The sequence below is a fragment of the Siniperca chuatsi genome, linkage group LG10 (assembly GCF_020085105.1).
Source record: "Siniperca chuatsi isolate FFG_IHB_CAS linkage group LG10, ASM2008510v1, whole genome shotgun sequence".
Classification (NCBI taxonomy): domain Eukaryota; kingdom Metazoa; phylum Chordata; class Actinopteri; order Centrarchiformes; family Sinipercidae; genus Siniperca; species Siniperca chuatsi.
The window spans coordinates 18,924,806-18,939,351 of NC_058051.1; the positions used below are offsets into that span (position 1 = coordinate 18,924,806).

The window sequence follows — 14,546 nt, forward strand, 5'->3', positions numbered from 1 at the left end:
TTGATAATTCAATCTCCTCTAAATGTGCATTAATCCAATCTGAATGATTCAGAAACTTTTTCAGTTGATTTTAAATTCAAATTTCTGAGATGTAGAGTACGATATAACTTGATGTCACCCTGTTCACCCTTTTTAAAAGAGTGTAAGTGGACACCAGTGTGTGGCACATGCAGCATTTCTGTAAAAGCTTGGAGATGGGGGAGATAGGCGGCCCTGAGGTGTGGATTTCAGGCAGGTGCATATGCCTGCCCTGCGGCTCCTTAAGGGACAGGATAGGACAGGACAAGGCAGGAGGAGGAGGAGAGGGGAGACAATCTGTGCTCTCTGTAGTCAAACACACACACAAACTCTAGATCCCCAACTCAAAGACTGATCTCCACCCGTCTTGGCCCCCCTACCGAAGGCCCTCCCTACCATATCCTTCATTGACTGGAATGCGTCGGGACAATAGAACTGTCCTGGTCCTTTGGCTGGCGCCCTCCTGGGCCCACACAGGCCCTGACAGGAGGACAAAAGTGCACCTTGCACCTCTCAGCACCACCAGCAGCACCCTGGGGGCAAATACCTGAATACCTGTGGTAAATAAGAGGGAGAGAGGGAGAGAAAGAATGACACAACATGAGGCAACAGAAAGAGAAGAGAGAGATGAATGAAAGAAAAAAAATAGCACAGGCGATTTTCTGCTCTAAGCTGCCAAGTGTAACACAGACTCATCCAGAAGTCCAAGCAAAACACAACAGCAGTCTTCCCATTTTGATACCCTCTCCCCTCTTATTATTATAATTCACTGTGTCGCCCATTCTGTCATATCGATTCTGACACCTGCTTTCTTAGCAACATCCCCCCACTATGTACTCTCCACATATCCTAGTCTCTCTCGGTACTCTCTTATTCTCTCATGTCATGACTTGTTGGCTGCTGCGTAGCTTACTCTATGTGTGGTTTGTGCACATTTGGGCCTGACACTAAGCCTGATTGGCTCACGGCTTAAATATATCACAGTAGATGCCACTGACATTTCTGTGTAACAACTGAATGTGAAGGAGTTCACTTGTTTCAATGATTCCTTATTAACTAACAGCTCTCAGTAAATCAAAGCCCAAAGGGTTTCCCTCCAAGCAATCCCTGTATTTTACAGACTTGTCCCCCCTCTCTGGGTGAATGTGTGCTAATCAGTGAAATGAAGTGTGTTAAGCCACGGTCACATTACCACTGATGCAACCACAATCACTTTGCTCCACGCAGCAAATGTGGGCGTACCGAGGCTGTGAGGTTGTGCTACTGGAACAAGTGCTCTGTAAAGTAGAACAACTAATAAAAGATACAGATACTTCAACTTTGCACATACATCATCACTGCTTATATTCTTGAGTAAAGGGCAATGATGGAAAGCACTGAACGTCAGTGAAACTATCTTTGCGATCAATGTAATTGATGTACAGTGTGCTGAATAGCCTCCCACTATTGAAACAACATGGGAAACTAACACCAAACAGCTAGCAACTTAGCTGCAAAGGTCTTTATGTTAAAATGATGATAAAATGTAAACCATCTCCTCCAGTGTACCACCACACAGTAAACTATGCTGTCTCCCTTTTCATTTGCATTATATAACATTAATCAGATAAAGTGTAATTGTAAATGATGGCAGGAGCCTGCAAGATCAGACTCGGAGATGTGTGATATTCAACCCCGAGGTCACTGCAACATGGAGTGGCTCTATTTGTCAACCTTGTGTATGGTTAAGGGTGATGATGGAGGAAGTATTCAGATCTTTTATTTAAATGGAAGTAGCAATACCACTATGTGAAAAAAAAAACTCCATTACAAGTAAAAGTCCTGCACCTTTAAAATTAGTTGCATTATTTTATGAAACAGTTCTTAATCTTTAGGGTAACTATAGCTGTAAGATAAATGTAGTAAAAGTACATTATTTTCTTTGAAATGTAGTGGAGTATAGGTATAATGTAACATAACATGTTACATTACACTCTAGTAATATGCAAGTACCTTAAAACTGACCTTAAGTACAGTACTACAGTACTTGAGTGAATATAGTTAGTTACTTTCCAACACTGGTTAAGTGGTTAATTTGCCATTAAGTTCACCAGAATTTTTACAGACTGATACTGTCTCTTAAGAATGATATGATTATATATACAGTATATCTTGTAATGTATACTATAACATTTATATTCAACCATGGCCTGCTTCTTCATTCATGAGAAGATTCTCAACTTCACTGTATTTTAAATAAAGATTAAACAGTTGCCAGATTTATTCATAAACCCTCAGCAAGTTTGCTTTAGGAGAACATTTTATTTACTATTTTGCACCCACCATTTTTAATTAGCTGGATTGGCCAAAAATAGACATTCCCATCTGGATTGGCCAAAAATAGACATTCCCATCTGGGTATCTTGTCTATAAACTGTCTCAATTGAATTTCCAGAAACTCCCCTATTTATATCAACACCTGATAGAAGATTTTATCCATATTGCCCCTACTTTCTCTTGCCCTCTGCATGCTTACGTACATGAATAGAACTTAACGGTGTAGTTCAAATGTTCCTTAACCATTTGGGTGCAGTGGAAACCTGCATGTACGCAGCTCTGGATGGCACAAGGTTGGAAACCTCTGTTACCACACAACGCATCTCATCTATTTACCCTGCTGTCCCTTTATGGCTCATCCTCTACCCTCTGACCCTGTGGGACAGAGAGGGCCTGTGTTTAGGAGGAAACACAGCACCAGCCACATAACACACACAGATGCACACACACACACACCATTGAAGGGGGACAGCAGGAGTGCGGAGGTGGGCAGGAAATGGCGTGTACCCCCTCCTAGAGGCCATATCCTGTCCTTGGGTAAAACTGGTTTATTTGTCCAGAGATCTGAGCTCTTTGTGTGCATGTGTGTGCTGAAGGATCCATGTCGGTGTGCATGTAAAGACTTTATGAAGTCCTGAAACAATCCAGAACTGTACAAAACTCTCACAAGAAAAGCATCCACAGAGGGTGTATCTCTCTGCCCTCACAGCACATGTCATTGATCAAGTCTGCATTGCAACATGTGGCATTCCTCAGCAAATTCTACTCCCTACTGATTTGATAAACGGCCCGCAAACAGAAACACTCATTCTTCACCAGACACCCACCAACTCTCCCCCCTTCCTACCCCAATGTCCAATCTCTTCCTCTCAATCTCTTCTCCGTCCTTGCTTCGTCTTTTCCTCCTCCCATTATCATATTCTTATTCCTAGTTCACCCTCTCCTTCAAACCTCATGCTACTAGTTTCCCCATCCTACATGCCCGTTATTTCAGACAAGCTGGAGAACTGTTGTCAGCCTGTAAAAATCTAAATGAGAAGATTTTTTTACATCTTTAAAAAGACAAAGGTCGATGAGAGAGTCTTTCAGGACTGAGTGAAGTTCAGCTCCAGAAGATGAGGTTGGCGCTGAACCTTTGGGCAATGACATTGTGTAAGAGCACTGCAGCTTGTAAGAGGGTTTGAAACTTTAACCCAGTGACTTAACCTTCTTGGCTCAAATCTGATCCTCCAGTGATTCAGCTCTGAAACCACTGCCAGCTCTGATTTCAGCAACATACTGTATGCTCTCTCTCTCTTCCTCAATATGGCGCACTATGAACCCCTGACAGAGAGATATCTACACTTCACAGAGACCCACAAACACACTCATACATCCATGTACACACAAACAGCTGTAGCCGCACCCAAATGCCTTATATCAGCACTTTTTGGAAGAGCTGTGTTTATACAAGACTGACAGGCCACTTCCTGTGTCCCAAACATTACCACAAACACATACACTGAGAGGTCCTGAGTGTTGGAAAAGGTTTGTTTCATTGTTGACATGCAGTGCTGCTTCCCATTGCTCAAATCAAAAGAGTGGAGTTTATACAGCCCTGTAATCTGCTCTGTTACACACATGTGAAGCCCCACTTATGACCCTACAAAGGATGATTGTTTAGAGAGAGGCATATAGTTTCTGTTGCCAAGATAACGGCACTCTATAACAAAATAAAACTCATCCGGCTGCAAACTGTCAAACATCAGCTTTTGTGTACACAAAACCAAAGTTGAATTCATGAAGCAACAGCCAGGCTTCCAATTCACTTGGGTATCTGCAAAAAACAAGCAATTTAATTTTTATTGTTTTCATTTATTAGAGCGAGACAATAATGCTTAGACATTCCATGGAAAGTCCATGGGAACAACACATGTGAGAAATTAAAATGAATGGCAATCCCCTTTTCTTTAGAATTAGGTCAGCATAACATTATTTCCTGTTACAGGAAAATCAAATTATTACTGTGAGTCAAGAGCAGACTGCAAGGACAGCAGACAGAGCAGCCCTCTCTTTCTGTTAGGTGCCAGTATTGTGTGTCTGTCACTAATGGCTCAGGAATGTCACATTAGTTAGGGGCCGCATGCGTGACGTTGCGAACATTAAAACACTTTGAGGGGACCAATATGATATTACACACACACACACACAAACACACACTTAAAAAGAAAGGTGACAGGTCCAGTGATCTCATTGCCTCAAAGCTACGGAGTGATAGACTCCCTCCTACACACTGCAAACCAGAAAAATGTCCCCCTAGCAAGATGTCAGAGTTAAATTTCAAAACGGCCGAAAACATATCAGAAAAGTCTGTTTAATGCCATGTTTTTGTATACATTTGTGGAGGTAGAGTTTAGACATTCCAAGGAGAAAGTGGAATATCATTTAACTCTATAGCATTATTTGACGTTATGTGTCTTCTCCATCTTTTGACTCATCCAACCCTGCTGCCCCTTCTCTTTGCCCACCAAATCTTTCGGCAGTTCAAGCAGAGTTCAGTCACCTTTGGCCTGCTTCTGTGCCTCTCTGACTCACTGCCTGCGTAGGTGTGCAGCAGCTTAATTACTCTCACCTCACGCTTCAAAACAGCCCATAGAGGTATAGGCAGACAAATGAAAAATCCCCCTTGATCAAAGTAAAGCTCTTCATTCAACATGTTTCCATGTGTGTGTGGCTGTGACTGTGCACGTGTGCAAGTGCATGCATGCAGTCTTTCGGGTGCTGTTTACATTGGGCAAGCTAAGTCATGCAATCTGATCCCAAGCTTTTTGAGAGCCGCCTCAAACCCCCACACACACACACACACACACACACAAACAAGCACATCCACCTCTCAACACTGAGAGCTATTGGAGGAAACCAACCGTTGTTACCTCACTAAGACATGCTGCCGTCAGTGTGTGTGGGTCAGGAGGGCAGTGGGGATTGTAGACACATTGCTGCCATATGTGTATCCTGGATGTTCACCCTCAGCTCATAAGCACAGACTTCCTCCAAAAGTTCCTACAAGGTAACAAGAGTTTAACTATTACTGAGCAGATGGCTGCACACACTGAGTGGATCTGTGTCAGTCCTGAAGTTTTGCCTGCCTGGAGCCTTACTCTCTGGGGTGTATTTGTTGGTCTTGAGCCTAAGTTTTCTGCTTCCATCTGTGGCCGCCCCTACAGCAGGAAGTGGGTCAGTGGGATTCCCACACTCAGCTAATTTCACACTGACTTTCTCCAGCAGAACTTGCCCACGCTGGCCCTTGGGAGGATCTCTTTTCTTGCTCTTGGTCTTCCTCTTCTTTCTAAGCCACAATTTTTTGCTCACCAGCCTTTCTCCCACCTGCGGCCACTGTGCAACCCCTCACCTCTTTAACATGTGTCCGTCTCTGCCTGTATGTGTGTTGGTGCTGACAGCCTGGCAGGTGTGTGCAGGTGTTCCCCCTAATCACTCAACATCACACAAACCTGTCCCTACCCTTACACAGCTCTATCTTCCCATTCAGAAACTGTCATGTCTGTCCTGATGAACTCATTTAGAGTTGTGAATTAATACAATGCCTGTTGAAATACGAATTAATGTTACAGCACATAAGTAGGTCCACAGCGGGTTTTTTTCTTTTTTTTTTTTAAACAAAGCTTTTATTTACATGTGGCAGAAAAAAGGCACAGTATTTCCATTTGAAAGGCATCTTCAACAAAATGTTTCATAAAAACTGTAGGTCAAAATTTTCCCAAAAATTATGTCTAAATAAAATTTCATTAAAATTTTTGTAAAAATGACAATATTTGTTTGTGTTTTTGGTCAAGTTTAAGTGGTCATTTCATGTCATATAACATACAATGAGTTTGGCATGAGGAAGGGCAAGCGGAGGGTCACCTGTCGTCGAGGTCACAGCTAACACGTCTCTCAGCGCCCTTCCTCCACAGTACACCATACACAGACAGCTGTCTCAACACACACTTACTAATACACACACACACACACACACACACACACACATGTATAGTATGGTGAGGAATGACATGCCCACATACACACACACACACACACACACACACCCAAGCAGCTGCAACATGGCCAGAGTCCCGGACCGGCCGGCACCGATGGAGTTTCCTGGGAATTAACTGCATGTCCAGCTGCCCTCAAATCATACACACATACACACAGTTGACAGGATGCAGCAAAAGATGTGCTGCGGATACCAATATAACATCAAACCTACAGAGTCCTGAAAATTAAAAAGGCACTTAAGAAGTAATTTTATAAAAGCAACAAAACTCCAGTTCTGTCCCGTCATGGCTTTGAAGTGAGCTGGCACCAATCTGTCCAGTGTCCTTATTGGCTCTAATCAAGGGGAAAACAGAACCAGCAAGCAGCAAACAGCTTGAACTGGCTCATGGGAGCAGTTCAGGGAATGTGAGTCTATGAGGCAGGGCAGCAGCCAGAGGCATTGTGTTTGTGCAGCAGGGACATGCGGCTGAAGGTCCGTGCGCAGGAGCCACACTGGTACTTCTTCACTTCAGAGTGGGTCTGTAGGTGAGCGCGCAGGTTGGAGCGATCTGCAAAGGCCCGGTTACAGTGTTGACAAGCGAAAGGGCGCTCACCTGGTTAAAAGAAAAAGGAAAAATAAAAATAACGTTAGCGCCAGGAAAACACTTCATTAACATGCCAAAAGGTCTGTCCTCTGGTCATTGTTTTTCAAATGATCTACAGATAACTAACAAAAGAGCAGGAACACTACCCTAACTTACTTAATGCAGACTGCCTTTTTTCATGCGTAACCATTGTGTGGCTGAGATTAGATTGTGCCATGCTAAGCAATAACATTTGCTCACAAGTAAGGAGACATCACTGAATATCAATGAGCTCAAGGTGCAACCAGCTGTTACATTTACAAGCCAACAGAGCTTGGAAATCAGTGTGATTACTTTGACATACCAATGTGAAAGGCAAGTAGCTTTTTATGCATACCTGTGTGTGTGCGAATGTGTCCTCTGAGCAGCCATGGTCTGGAGAAAGCCTTGCCGCAGGTGGGGCACACACAGGGTAGAGTGTGCGAGCGAATGTGCATCTTCAGGGCTCCTAGGCTGGTGTACTCCTTGGGGCAGTGTTTGCAGTGGAAGGCTGGGCGTGCAGAGACTTCAGTGGGCAGAGAAGGTGCCTGTTGCAGTGGAGCACAGTGGGAGAGCTGGTGGTGGGACATCTGATGATGGGACAGTGCTGAAAGACTGGTGTAACTGTTACTGCAGTGCAGACAGTGGTAGATGTGCTGGATGATATCCGGGCTGGGAGGATCTGAAGTACGTCCACCGTCCTCCTCTTCCTCGCTGCTGCTGCTGGAGGGAGAGCTGCTGAGGTCCAGAGGGCCCAGCGGTGAAGGGGAGAGAGACATGGGGGTGATCGGGGAGAGAGGTGCAGGCAGGGTGTCCATGCTGCTGAAGAATGGGCTGGTGGGGTAGCAAGTCAGGGCAGAGCAGTTGTTCTGCGTTGGAAGTTCAGCCCGTGGAAAGCTTTCTGGGACAAAAGCTGGCAACACAGAGGAAAGCAAGTCAGGTGCATTGTCACTTAAATGGACAGATAATCTAATAAAGCACTAAACTTGTTTGCGTTCTTGGTGTCTTGTTACGGTCTGCATCCAACATAACCCTGATCCATCTAGTTTTTCCATTAGCAAATTTTCCAGGTGACCAGAAACACTTTTCTGTATGTGTTTTGCACCCAGGAAGCTACATGCAAGATACATGTCCATCTTATCTGCCACTTATCTGTTCTGCATCTGAAGGCAAGTTGATAAAGCTCTCTTTTCATGACTGAAAGACTGTGATTCACTCAACATGTCAAATATAATCACAGATCACATCAAATTCAGTCAGTCAGTGGAGAAAAACTTACCAGTTTGGCTCTCCAGTTGGCTCTCCCTGTAGTATGGCTTCTTGTTGGAAAAATACTTCTTGACAAGGAATGACCGAGGCATGTTTACGTCTGGCTTCTTTAAATAAAAAAAAATAATAATCCCCACGGCGGAGTGCGCTCAGATCCGAGGATCTCTTCTTCAGACAGCTGCAGATTCCAGTCGGACGGAGAGAAAACGCTTGGAGAGATCAACAAGACCACTACCAAGGTTGAATGTATCTTGTTGACGGATCGCAAGTTGCCTCCTCATATAGTAACCAGAGGGGAGAAACAGTGGGGTGGGTGGGCAGATCTCCGCCCAGAGACACACCCCGTATGTCAGGGCGCCGTCAGCCCCACTCACCACAGGTGCCCAATGTGCCAAAAAACTGTGGCAAAGCGCAAATCTGATTGTGCATTTCACGCCTTTAATGGCTCACTATTTACCTACAGGCATGCATTTATTGTCATTGAATGTGAATAGATGAGTGTGCAAGTCACAGTAAAAATGTTTTTTGTACTTGAAGGCTGTTAAATGTGCACAAGAATGATTTTCAATGTGGAAAAAAAATATCAAAGCAATGAATAGCCTATATAGGTATAGGTATAGTCACATCAATCAGGATTTTATGAAAAGCTTTCTTACACCTTGTACATTACTCCACTGTCCATTCCTTTACAAAATGTGTCATGGCAAACTGAAGCTGGAGCGTCCTCGGGCGGCTCATAAATGATCTGTCTGTGTGAGGTGGTATGGTAGCTACTGTACTGTATATTTCTGCACACACACATCAAATGATGGTGAAAATAGTGATAAAAAAGTAAGATTTGTGGAAGCTCACTAGTTTGAAAAGACACGCCCATGTGCAAGTGTGAAAAATGGAGTGAGGTAATTTCCCAATTAACATTACAGCTGCGTTGGTTCGAGTTAATTGGTACTATAATTAAATTTGACCGCTCTCTAATACTCTTAAAGAACATTATTTGAAGAGGCTTACTTCTGTGTGATTACAATTTATCTCACGTTGTGCATTTTACAATTGTTTAAGAGCATTTAGACCCATTCACTGCCAAATAAGTGACTGATTGTATCATGGCTTTTTTGTGTGCCTCTGCCTCTGGGCTTTTACGCACCCTGGTGAGGTGGAAACATTTTGTGAAGGTACAGGAGACAAACGCTCTGTTCTCTTTGCTGCCCTAAACACAAAACATGAAGCACTCAGTTCGCCCTGACCTCATATCTCTTTCTCTGTCTCTCTGCAGGAAATCACTCCGTTTAGATAAAAGAGGCACTGTTCTCCAGCTTGCTCACAGCACGATCTGAGGTAAAATTAACCGAGCCGTCAGGAACAATATGATGATGTAAACCCAGACAGGGCCCTATTAAATCTTGTGCCTTTAGGAGGCATGAAATGCGACCCAGGATAATGGCCCGAGGAAATGGGTTGCACATGTTTTATCCTTTTCCCCCGTTAAATGCGTAATTTAAAGCAGTTCCACACTCCAAAATCAAACTTGTGCCCTTGCTATCTTTATCATTAAGATGTGCAAGGATTGCCAGAATCCATTAGAAAGTAGGCTAATAATGGGGAAACAGATGAAAAAGTGTGATTTTTGTGGATTTTCATCCCATTCATCACATCTATCATAAAATTGCTTCTTGCCCCACATTCTTTTATCTTGTCCCCTCTAAATCATCTTCGTCATCTTATTATATATGCGTTTACCCTTATTTTACTGCAAATGTCACGATTGTTTGCTTTTTTATCGTTCACGTTTATGTGAAGCACTTTGTGTTGCATGAATCGTGCTATAACAATAAAGTTTGTTATTGGGCTACTGAATTCCTGATCATTCCTTACACTGACTACGGACTAAACGCATTTAACAATCAAAAGTGGTGGATGATTTTGTGACGATGTCCTTAATTTAAGGTTTGTTTGTTTTTTACTGGTTCTGTTGGTGCACACCCAGTGAGTCTGAAAATCAGGTGCTGGGCATTAGACAGGAATGTGACAGTCTTCATTTGGTCCTGTTTAGCATTGCAAAGAGTCTAAAAGGTCCACCGTAGGAGGGTGATGGGGCTATATGCACCTGTCTAAAGGCGCCATTGTCAAGGCATGCCCAAAAGTTCACAAGTAGTTAGAGGCTTGTTGACGCCGACGCCGCGTAGACTGGAGGTCAGGAGGGCAGGACAGCAGTAAAAACAAAAAGCAAATAGCAAAGACACACGTGAAAGTAATCTGAGTTGTGGGTCTGCTGCTGAGGATGACCCTGAGAGTACAAATGGTGTTTGAAATCTTAAACTTAGACTAACGTAGAATAATTTATTTTGTGTTACGCTATGTATTGTGTTAGTATGATTATCTTTTTTTCTATCTCGATTTCTCACACAAACAGAAAAATAATGACAAAATGAAACATCCACCTGACCTGACATACACACACACACACACACAGTGCAGGAGGCTGTAAGAGCGAAAGATGATTATACACTGTTGAATTTGCTCTTCCGAGGAAAGCAGTTTGTCTGGCTGACTGCAGACAATTTGTGTTACAACAGGGTTAGAGTGACCTCATGACACACAGAGGACGTGAAGACATGAAAAGTTTGCTGCTCAGAACAGATGTTCTCTCCTCTCTGGCCTCAGGGATCAACCAGCCGGTGTTCCCACAGAGGCTCAAACTGTCTGCTGAAAGCTCTTCAGACTAAAAATAATGTAGAAGACAAATCTTCATTCAGTCTAATCTTACGGAGGTTTAACAAAAAAAAGCCAAAAATACTGCAACAAGGTGGAAGTCAGATAATCCTCTTGCAAAGGAATGTGGCTCTCTGAAATTAATAGTAGATGCCTTTAAAAAAACTGTCTGAGAAACATGATTAAAGGGTTTTGCCAACAAACAAATGTTGGCAACAGTTTATTGATTAAATGGAAAAGCTTTGCTCAGATCAGTTACACTGTCCTTGTTCTAGCTCTAGTAATACATTACCTCTTGCTTATCATAAACTTGTGTTTTTGTTATATAAAGTAAAAGAAAACAATGAGGTTGGTCAGGATGTTATGATACACTTGTTGGCTTGTGATGAGTCTTCAAAATGTCCTTTTTTTCAAAACAGGCACACATAAAAAATGTGTTTCACAATTTAGGGTGATCCTAGAGCAGGTTTCAGAAACTGAACTCTTGGGCATTACCCTTGATGATGAAAATGTCTTGGTCTAGTCATACAGACAAAATTATAACTAAACGTATTCATGTGCATACGGGATATTTTTTTCATCATTTGTTTGATTTACATAATAACATGAAATTACTGCAGTATTTGTTGTCCTGTGGACTACAGGAAGATTAGCTGTTGTTCTGTTGGAAAAAAAATAAACAAATGAAGAAATAAGTTGATGTTACAACAAAAAAATTAGCTTAAACAGAAATAGGAGAAACATTGTAAGCTGCTGTGACCGTGGCATCACCGATGTTTCCTGTCAAAATAGAATATTACAACACGATTACAAAATAGAAAATGAAATTTTAAAAGGGAACTCTGTCGATTTTCTCATCCAAGTCTGTTTACAGGTCTTGGGGAGTTGGCCTAGCCTGCTACTGCATATGTGAAAAAGAGTTGTATAAAGCCTTTTGTGGCTTCAGAGGGGCCTGCGCAAAGTCTGATAAATTGCCTCCATTGATGTCACTTGAGTCAACGTCAGTTGGGGTTGAAGACTACAAGTTTGAAAATGAAAAAAATCTGTGGAGTTAAAAAGAAGTGAGGTTACCAGACCTCTGTAGCCCACTCCTCATCTCTGATTGAGGCGAGCAGCTCGAGGCTACATTAACCGCTACTAGCATAACACACCCTAGTCTCCGACCAAACTGTCTGTGGATGAATTGCATTGTGGGTAATGTAGTTGCCAGATTTTTATAAGGAAGAAGAATGCATGGGGGAAAAAAAGATGATATCTCTGGCTCAGCTGGTAATGATGAGAATGTGTTGAAGTAACAGTTGTCCTGCCCAGTCTGAGTCCAACTTCAGCAGTCTGCCTGACACAAACAACAAGGAGTGCCACCAGATGATAGACATACACAACATTACCCAGTTTGTTCATTCAATGGCAGCTGATATAACTGTTCATTTATAGAGCGGCTGGAATACTTGTTTAAAACTTTGTGATAAAATTTGGCCAATGCTAATTTAACTTATTCTAATTGGTGGCTTTTGAAATCAGGTTGATTTTTCTTATTGAATTTATTGTTCAATCAAGGCACGCCACCTCAAGTATTTCACTGAAGTGAAATATAATTGCAATTCAGTCAGATTACAGGCTAGGATGAGTTTCTTATGCATTGTTTAAAATAGGGCTTAGTTGGAATTAGTTTATGTTAAAGGAGGCTATGGCTGTTTTTTGACAGTTAATTGTCATAATAATAATAATAATAATAATAATAATATAACCGTTAATTCATATAGAACTTTTTTATATTGCAATATTTAACGATTGACATGTCACCCCAGATTCAGTCAAAGACTTCAGGGCTAAGCTCCAGATCTCCATTGACCCTAGAACAGCCCCTGAAGCTAACATGGATCAAAGAGAATTCATTTTGGATGTCTTCTTTGCTTCATCATACTCCGTAACGTTCTTTGATTTCTTCCAAGTGACAAGAACCCAACATCATAATTTTTCTGCTGGTGCTTGAACAAATCATTTTCTTCAAGATTCCTTTATTGCTTTCATTTCTCTGACATGATGACTTTTGATGAGGAAATTAACATAGATAACTAGGAGAACCATTGTAAGCTGCTGTAACCGTGGCCTCACTGCAATGTGTTACATCTAACTTCTTCAAAACATAATTTCCCTTTTGAATGGAATTGACGGTGAAGTTGACATAAAATCTTTAACCTGCTTTTTTGTATTTTTTACCAGAATATATTTCATACCATGTCTGATGGGGGAGGGGCATATTGTACTCCAGTGTCCTATCATGTGTTTGCAAAGAAGCCAACTCCCAGACACCTATTGTGATTGTACAAATGCTTTTCCTCAAGTGACAAGTACACAAGTGCAGCTTAAAGCCATGTTTTACATTTAAAAAACCCTTGCTGATAGCCTTTCAGGTGCATTGTTGCCATTGAGTACATTCAGACAATAGGTAACGGTCACTAGAGCACATTCACATTTGATATTTATGCAGGTTTCCCAGGTTCTGGCGCACAACAACAGCACAGATAAATCAGGTCAAGTCAGGTTTTCTTTGTCCATGCAATGATTCAAAGGATACAGTAGATCTTCTGACATGTCAGTCAGTGGGAGGATGTGACGATACGATGACGCTCTAGTTTAATCTGAAAGAAAACGGATGAGTCTGTGATTATAATCTGTGCCACTATCAAGGCCATTGTGCCCTGTTGTCTCTTCAAGTACAGCTAGTTTACTCTCTGGGTCTCAAAAATGTCCACTCTGGGTCCCTGTTAAAGATGTGTTCAGTGATACCAGTCTTATTTTATCTTCAACTCAGCCACAAGACAAGCTTGTATGAATACTTGTCAGACTATTTATAATGTGCATGAATTGCCTCATGCTCTTTTACCACTGCATGATTGTTTGTTTGTTGACACATGTGAATTGGAGTGCGTGTGTGTGTGTGTGAGTGTTGCCCTACAGGATCAGAGGTCCATAAGGCCAGCAGGAGGGAGATAAGATTATCCCACTGGAATGCAGAACTGGTCGTATGGATGCACACTCCCACATACATGCTCTGTAGTCTGAACACACTCTCTGTCAGAGTCTCTCTATTAGACACAAACACTCACATGTTTTAGTGAAACTCCATCTTGCTTAAGGAGAGAAGCAGCCAACATGTCCTGCAGATTGAAGTGTGGTCTCCGTGTTTTTGATATCTCCATATGTAGATTAGAAATTACAATATAATATTAATCCCAGTGGAGTACACACCAGTGTTTTTACAGTGGTTATTGCAATGGTAAAACAAACATCACTGAAGATGGGATGTAGTGTGCAGGTTAACAAGAGCAAAAAATGGCTCAAAAATGTCAGAATAATTTAGAATTTGTTTATTCCTGGCAACTGTTCATCCCTGGCACCCCATGTACTGGTCAATGTAGATGTCTTACGAAAAGATATTGTTTATAACTTGTTCTCACCAACATTCTCTAGTTCCAATATAAACATAATATAAATAATAAATAATATAAAAATATGAATCATGGCAATGTAAACTAATCTGTCCTCAAAAGTCAAAGAGTAAAACATGATTTATGGTAACTGATCTTCTGG

At 41.9% G+C, this 14,546-nt stretch overlaps 1 protein-coding gene across 1 annotated transcript; it reads right to left on the bottom strand.

Moving 5' to 3' along the window:
- Positions 1-5,968: 5,968 nt before the first annotated feature.
- On the bottom strand, positions 5,969-8,485 carry snai1b (snail family zinc finger 1b). The gene is made up of 3 exons (XM_044210570.1): positions 8,254-8,485; positions 7,333-7,887; positions 5,969-6,965 (listed from the first exon to the last, which is right to left on the bottom strand). Exons 1-3 carry the CDS (start codon positions 8,333-8,335, stop codon positions 6,784-6,786), a joined length of 819 nt encoding a protein of 272 aa, XP_044066505.1. The 5' UTR covers positions 8,336-8,485; the 3' UTR covers positions 5,969-6,783.
- Between the last annotated feature and the right edge of the window lie 6,061 nt (positions 8,486-14,546).